This window comes from Carassius auratus, unplaced genomic scaffold, assembly GCF_003368295.1.
Source record: "Carassius auratus strain Wakin unplaced genomic scaffold, ASM336829v1 scaf_tig00017285, whole genome shotgun sequence".
Taxonomy (NCBI): domain Eukaryota; kingdom Metazoa; phylum Chordata; class Actinopteri; order Cypriniformes; family Cyprinidae; genus Carassius; species Carassius auratus.
The window spans coordinates 15,211-22,967 of NW_020524767.1; the positions used below are offsets into that span (position 1 = coordinate 15,211).

A 7,757-nucleotide genomic window follows, 5' to 3' on the forward strand; every position below is an offset into this window, starting at 1 on the left:
CCAAAAAGAAGTCAGGAAATCTATAATATTATATTATTTACCTATTATTTTTGCCTGTGTTTTAATTAAGACAAGTAAAACTTTCATAACTAAACATTGTCCTTTATAACAGACACATTTACATTTTGGAATCTGAAAATTTAACTTGTAAATTACATAAAATATACACTTGTAAATAACATATCTCTACATTCAATAAAACAGCTTTTTTCTCTATATTCCTATTCATGTATTATATTGCATTATTAAATTTTTATTTTTTTCTTATGGTGTTATATTTAATCTATACTGTGTAATTCCTACAGTATGCATATCTGCACTATAATGTATGTTTGCACTATGTCTGTACTTTCTTCTGCAATGGAAGCTCCTGTCATCAAGTCAAATTCCTTGTGTGTGTACTTGCCAATAAAGTACATTTAAGTACAAAAATAAAACATACTTGCCAATAAAGCTCATTCTGATTCTGATTGTATTTTATATATGACAGTATATCTAAATTATCTTTTAAAATGGACAGATGGCCGAAGTTTATATTCCTTTTTTCCTATTTTTATTTTTTAATTCTGCTTGCTAAAGTGGAATCTTCTGCATGCTCTGCAAGTGGAGTCTATTATGTTCCCTTCCTTTTTCTGGCAAGACAATAATATATATATATATATATTTATATATATATATATATATATATATAAATATATATATATATATATATATATATATATATATATATACATAGTATTTTTAAATTATTTGATAAACTTGATCATTTATTTATATATATATATATATATATATATATATATATATATATATATATATATATATTGTATATGAAAAATATCAGATTTAATGAAAAAGTTTTCATCAAATAATAAAAAAATACTGTATGACCTGTAAGAATCTCTTTTAGCCTTTTTTTTTTTTTTTTTTTTTGAGATTGGAAGAAGAACAGAAGATCCAGCATTTCATAGAACGCACCTTTTGGTTCATAGTTTTATATACTTTCGCTTTCCTTTTAGATTTTTGAACAATTCAGCTTTAGGTCATGATGTGATGAATCGCCCAAAAGTCTGCTTTGTGTGAAACTGTGAAACAATTTAAAAGCATATAACGAATAAAAAAAAAAAACATGAACAAAGCTTCATTTGTTAAATTAATTTATTATTATTATTTTTGTATTCATAATTTGATACAAATATTATAATAATCATAATGCTTACGTATGCAGGCCACAGAGCAACAAAATATCCCTAAAAGAAGAATATCAAAAATATCCACAAATAGTGAGTTTGAAATATTTTTTGAGTGTAAATCCAGTCTAATCAACATTCAGCCTTTGACAAAAAGACCGTTAATAAAAGATACAAATGTGTGTCATATGACTTTACGTTTTAGTCGGACTCTTATTTTGAAATTACATTGTATTGAGCGTCAACCGGAAATACTCAGAGCAGCCGGTAAACATGCTTTACGACACAGATTTTTAATGCAGTTGGAGTTCGTTTCGCTACAAATTATTTAATTTAGGGAACTTGAATGGATGAAATTCCGTTTACATAGTTTTAAATGCATTTGGTAACTTTGTAAGTAGACTTAAAATGTCTTCGCCATGTTTGTCTTCTGAAAATAACAGCTGCTGCAGTTAATTTGTATTTTCAGTGGATTAAAAGTCCAGTATTAATTATATATTTATCACTTAATCTTTTAATTGATGACATTTTATTACATTTCTCAAAGTATTTTGTATCGGAGAACGTTAATATCTGATAGTCATAAACAACCTCATCACAAAAGTCAATCATTGGCCTTTATTTGATATGATAAATCTATTATATCGTATTATTATTTCTGTATGTGATGTTTATATACATGTCATGTTTTAACCCCATTCAGGTGCTCTTCTATAGACCAAAATGGGTAAAAAGAAGGGGAAAGACAGAAGTCCTCGAGCAGACAGCAGCACTGATTCAGCAGGTAACTTACTGTACATGTTTGACAGCTGCCCTGAACAATGAGATCCTGACAGTGATTTTAATCAAATGCTTCTCCTAATGCTTTGTTAGGGGTGTCCTGCACTCACATCCGTAAAGGAACAGAGCACAACTTGCTGAAGAAAGCCGGTCTGGATGAGCAGTGGAGCTCGTGTCAAGACTGTGAGCCGAACAAACCTGTTGAGCAGCAGATCTCAGAGGATGATACTGACAGAGAAAGCCCAGCTGTGTGGATGTGCCTGAAATGCGGCCACAGAGTAAGTGCTCAGCTGACTTATGACACATTGCTTTAGGCCAACTGCATATAAACAATGTTATGATCCTCATCAGGGCTGCGGAAGATCAGGAAATCAGCATGCAATCAAGCACTACGAGACGCCTCGCTCTGAGCCACACTGTTTAGTGCTCAGTCTGGACGTCTGGAGCGTCTGGTGAGTGACACACATCCACCTCTACACTGAAATGTGACCAGGTCTGTGTGTTCAGACCTCTTACCTTCTGCTCCAATGTGCTGCAGGTGTTACATCTGTGATGATGAAGTTCAGTATTCCAGCACGGGGCAGCTGGCGCAGCTGATAACACACATAAGAAAACAAGTGCTCACAGATCCTGGCAAGAGGAACTTCAACAGAAGTAGGTGTTTTAGAGCTTTTAGGGCCATTCACACTTATATAATGTTGTAGAAGCAAAATATCCACTCTCAAAATTGACCAGTGCATGAAATAGTAGCATGTTTTTGCCTGGAGTGTCTTTCCTTTAACAAAAGCATACGTTTGCATTCATACTCCACAGAAAGTAAGAAGGAAGAGATCTTGGAGATAAATCCTGCAGAGCAAACGCTGGATGAAGAGAAAGAGGGCGAGGAGAAGCAGAAGCAGAAGAGCAGCTCAAAACATGATGACAGTCCCAAAAGACAGAAAGCAGCAGCCGCAGGAAGCTCTGGTGTCGTGAGCGTCAGGGGTCTCAGTAATCTGGGCAACACATGCTTCTTCAATTCAGTCATTCAGGTACAGAGTCAGAGTTTGAGGTGCTTCACGTGAGAAAACATGTAAGTTCTGCAAACCCTGATGTTCTCGTCTTCCTCTCAGAATTTATTACAGACGCAGTTTTTGCGAGAACTGCTGAACCAGATCAGGGATGAGAAGAGCTGCTTCACCATCACACCTGCACTGTCTTCTGAGCTGGTACTGATGCTGAGACACATGATTTTCTTCTGGCATAAAAGCTTCATGTAACGATGTTTTCACATTATCATTATAATTTCAGGAACCTCTTCAGATCCAGCTGGAAAGACCCGGGTCGCTCACGCTGGCTATGTGTCATTTTATGAAAGAAGTTCAGGGGTCCAAAAAAAATGTTGTGACCCCTAATGATCTCTTCACACAAGTATGTAAAAAGTAGGTATCCAAAAAAAGTGTTCCCAGCACAGAAGCCTCATATAAGAAGAAAAGTTCTGTCCTTAAAAGATTTTATTGCATATGTTTAGTCTTTTGGTTGCTAGTTTGATTCACTTTTACAATAGATAAAATGACAGAAAGCCTCCAGAAATAATTAAAACGAATTCTACTGTTTTGAGTTTTCCATTCACCAAATAATTCTGAAAATGATCTCAAATCAGCATATTAAAATTATGTTTAATGATGCTGAAAATTCAGATTTCCATCAGAAGACAAAATTACATTTTAGAATACATTAAAATGGAAACATTTGCAATTGCAATAATATTTTACAATATTCATTAAATGTTATCTGTTGACAGAGCTCCACGCTTTAAAGGCTTTCAGCAGCAGGACAGTCAGGAGCTTCTGCGTTACCTTCTGGATGGCATGAGGGGAGAAGAAGTGAAGGTACGAACCTCTACAGGACATGAACATAGACCACCAGACGAAATGTTCATCATCTTAGCAGTGGACTCATGTCTGCTTGTTTTCTGTCCATTCCTGTGGTAGTAAAGAATGTTGGAGAAATGTTAGTGTAACCGAGTCCTTCTGCTGTTTGTTTATTCCCTGTATTTTCCAGAGAGTTAATTCTGGAATTCTGGAGGCTTTGAAAAACTCTGGCAAAAGCTTAGAGGCTGAGCAGATGAAGAAGGTTCTTAAAGGTACAAGTCATTGTCAGATTACCAAATTTAAATTTATATGTTTTAATGTAATGCTTAAAGCATGATTAAACACAAACTATAAGTAAAATGATATCTGTAACTTTCTCTTGCATCATTTTCACCAGAGTACGAGAAAAACGGTACGCCCAAGAACTTTGTGGACCGAGTGTTTGGTGGACAGATGAGCAGCACAGTGATGTGTAAAGAGTGCAGAACTGTGTCTCTGGTGACAGAGATGTTTCTGGATCTTTCTCTTCCTGTAGCTGATGAGGTGAGCTTCAATAGCCGCTTTACCCCTGATGTGAATATTCTGGGGAAGTGATCTGATTTGAGTGTTTCCTCCAGGCCCACAGGAAGAAGAACCAGAAGAAAGTCACGCAGTATCGCAGCAGCGTCAGTGATGATGGAGACCGAGAAAACACAGCATCTCTGGCCAATGGGAATGAAGACATGCCTACAGGAACAGGAAGCAAGTACCAGCAGAAGAAAGCAAAGAAACAGGCCAAGAAACAAGCCAAGGTGAAGACACACACACACACACAAACACAATATACAACATACATTTTAAATAAAATGTAAATAAAAGTTTAATTTAACCATTTATTAGTAATTTATTTGACCGGTTAATGCACAATTTCACATTTTAGCGTTTTTTTTTTTTTTTTTTGAGAATTTTGAGTACATTGGTAAATTATATGCTATAAAGTAGAATCCAGACCATTTGCGAAACCGATGTATTTTTTTTTTCTTTTATGTGCATAGACTCAGAGACGTCAGCAGAAACTGGGCAGTAAAGTCATTTTGGACGCTCTGACCAATCAGAGTACGGCTAGCAGCACTAATCTACCAGATGCCTCCAATCAAAGTCTATCAGTAAATGGCAGCGCTGATGAAGAACCAGGCGAAAACAACCAGGAGAATTTGAGCCCTGAGAAACCTCCTTCTCTCTCACAAAACGAGGATGAAGATGACCAGGAATCCGAGCAAGAACATGCTACCTCTGTCAACAACCGCTTTAACGCCTTATCTGAAGACCAGGCCTCTGAAGATGTGTCTGTAGAGGGAGAAAAAGCACAGGATGTGAATGCAATTGAGGAAGATGATGCTGCTGACCGGCTTTGTGCAGAAGAGGATCAGTTAACAGAAGAAATGAATACTCTGTCACTAAAAACAGAAAGTGAGATGGAGAATGGAGATGAGGGCTCAGACGATGTGAAGGAATACACAGTAGTAAATCAAGACCCTGAACTGGCCTTTCAGTCCCTGGCCAGCAGGACGGCGCCAGAGAAGCAGGAGTGTTCGCTGGAGTCCTGTCTGTATCAGTTCACTGAGGTGGAACATCTCACAGAGAACAACAGACTGATGTGTGTCACCTGCACTAAACACCAGGCTGGACATAAAGCCACAGACGGTACTCTGCTCAACTTTTATCATATCAACCATAAACTAGACTCAGATTAATAAACTAGACATAAAATATTTACTTGAAAAATATTGAGTTACTTAGAATTTCTCCAATTTAATAATATTGGTATTGTTAATGATATTGGATAATAGTTGCATGACATGCGAGTGAAAATAAGATATTACTTTTTTGTTTCTGCATGCCTTATATATTGTGATTTTGTCATATTATGATTTCTACATATATTCACTGCTGCGACATCCAGACAAAAACAACAAAGATTTGGTTATTAATGGAAATATGAACTTTTAATGGGTTTTTGGTTTAATCTCTTGAATAAGAAAAAAAAATATTATGACAAAAAAAGTTACAATACAAATATTTATTCTTCCACTTCAAATGCTCAAACCCTTGAGATTTTAGTTTAAATTATAATGCAAATTTTAATATTTTGTGGTATAAATGTTAATATGTTTATTTATATTTATTATATATAATGTATAATTTATTAAAATATCGCACAGTATTCTCTGGAGCACATTAGCATTTATTGCATAGGGATTAATTCATGCCTGACCAATTTCATATTTGAAATTGACAAAAAAAATCATTGTGCATCTTTTTCTCCGTATTTGCTGCTGTGCATTTTTTTTTTTTTTTTTTTTTTTTTTTTTTTTGATCTCCTGAAATGAGCTGTTTTTAGTGATTTAACACAACACTTCAGAAACCTCATCTGTGAAAGCAGATGGTCTAGACAGATTTTGTTGTTGTTGTCAGGTAAGAAAGCTGTTTACAGAGATGCTCTGAAGCAGATGCTGATCTCTGATCCTCCAGCAGTGCTCACGCTCCACCTGAAGAGATTCCAGCAGGTAAAACACCTTGTTCAGAAACTCATCTAACACCATAAACTCGAACAAGAGCCTTTATTTAGTCATTTCTTTGCCTGTAGGTTGGATACAGTGTTTGTAAGGTGAACAGACATGTGCAGTTCCCTCAGATCCTGGATCTGGCTCCATTCTGCTCAGTAAACTGCAAGGTGAGCAAATGATTGTTGGTTTTCACAACACTTCTCTCCATCTTTACATCACTCCTTGTGTTCAGAGTTTAGTAAACTTACTCAAAACTGGTTCAAACTCGCAGATCAGCAGTTACCCAGATGTGTGTTTGTGTTTTTAGGGAGTGAAGGAGGGCGAGATGCGAGTGCTGTATGGTCTTTATGGTATAGTGGAACACAGCGGCACCATGCGGTCTGGACATTATACAGCCTATGTCAAATCACGACCCTATACACGCAGTTATATAGAAAATGGACTCGATGCTGTCTGTGAGTATCTGTGCTGCTGAGCTGGAGTTTTTTCGATGACTTTATGGATTCATGTGAACATGCATTAATATCAGAGGCCCAAAAAATCTGTTTGTCTGTGCGTAATCCAAATTGCATTATAAAATGACATTTTGATTATTATCTATTTCTAACCGTCATCTCGTAGCAGGTCACGCCGAGGCCAGTAAAGGATCATGGTTTCACATCAGCGACAGCAGTGTTCATCCGGTTCCAGAGGCCAAAGTGCAGAGTTCCCAAGCCTACCTCCTGTTCTACGAGAAGATCTCATAACTCAAATAAGGAATAATCTTCAAAACAAAGGGCTGCTGCTGCTGCTTCATTCCGACTCGGTTGCTGCTGCACTGGGAAATCCTGTTTCAACACACTGCAAATGAATTTAAAACTTGAATCAAAGTCGTTTCTATGAGCATCATCTTTTATTTTTTTCTCTGTTATCTGCTGTTGTTCAAGGTAAATTTTAATTCATCCATAAGATACAGAACTTACTTGGGATCTGTTTTTTAATAGAGTTAATAATTTGCAGTGGTGATTCAAAAGCGATGAGATATTTTTCTTCCCTCTAGATCATGATGGAACGGTTTGATGAGGCTTTGGTGTGGTTCTTTGCCTCATACAGCGTTTCTCAAATGCCAATACTGATAGTCATTTTGCATGAATCTCACGAAGAAAAGTCATATTCCACCCCAACATTAAAGGTATATATAATTAATGTTCATTATAATAAAGAATTTTTTTTTTTTTTTTTTTTTTTTTAGGTTTAGTAAATGATCATGGATACATTAAGTGTTAAATCTGTGTATTTAAAAATGACACGATCAAAATAATGTTTTTAAGAATAGGCATTTTTATATGCAAAATATTCTTACTATATATTCGTTTTAATTTGGGGTGAAATATGACATTATTACAGAGATT

General features: G+C 35.9%; 1 protein-coding gene across 3 annotated transcripts; it reads left to right on the top strand.

Annotated features, from left to right (window-relative positions):
- The first annotated feature begins 1,429 nt into the window (after nt 1-1,429).
- Nucleotides 1,430-7,552, top strand: LOC113075612 (ubiquitin carboxyl-terminal hydrolase 16-like). Of its 3 annotated transcripts, none has more exons than XM_026248294.1 (17): nt 1,430-1,457; nt 1,894-1,974; nt 2,064-2,248; nt 2,322-2,422; nt 2,509-2,624; nt 2,784-2,998; nt 3,080-3,175; nt 3,258-3,388; nt 3,751-3,838; nt 4,011-4,092; nt 4,218-4,363; nt 4,438-4,611; nt 4,855-5,503; nt 6,275-6,366; nt 6,447-6,533; nt 6,674-6,821; nt 6,988-7,552. In XM_026248294.1, the coding sequence occupies exons 2-17, from the start codon at nt 1,914-1,916 to the stop codon at nt 7,110-7,112; spliced, it is 2,496 nt and encodes an 831-aa protein (XP_026104079.1). In that variant the 5' UTR covers nt 1,430-1,457; nt 1,894-1,913; the 3' UTR covers nt 7,113-7,552. The 3 variants fall into 3 exon arrangements, with proteins under 3 accessions (XP_026104079.1, XP_026104078.1, XP_026104080.1); XM_026248293.1 differs by having other exon boundaries at nt 1,445-1,583; XM_026248295.1 differs by having other exon boundaries at nt 1,445-1,583; nt 6,991-7,552.
- The last annotated feature ends 205 nt before the right edge of the window (nt 7,553-7,757 follow it).

Bases quoted from the DNA above. Each gene is read 5' to 3' on its own strand.
- LOC113075612 (XM_026248294.1), top strand. From the start codon at position 1,914: ATGGGTAAAAAGAAGGGGAAAGACAGAAGTCCTCGAGCAGACAGCAGC. The intron at 3,839-4,010 runs GTACGAACCTCT...TGTATTTTCCAG, and splicing joins TGAGGGGAGAAGAAGTGAAG to AGAGTTAATTCTGGAATTCT. The intron at 6,822-6,987 runs GTGAGTATCTGT...GTCATCTCGTAG, and splicing joins AAATGGACTCGATGCTGTCT to CAGGTCACGCCGAGGCCAGT.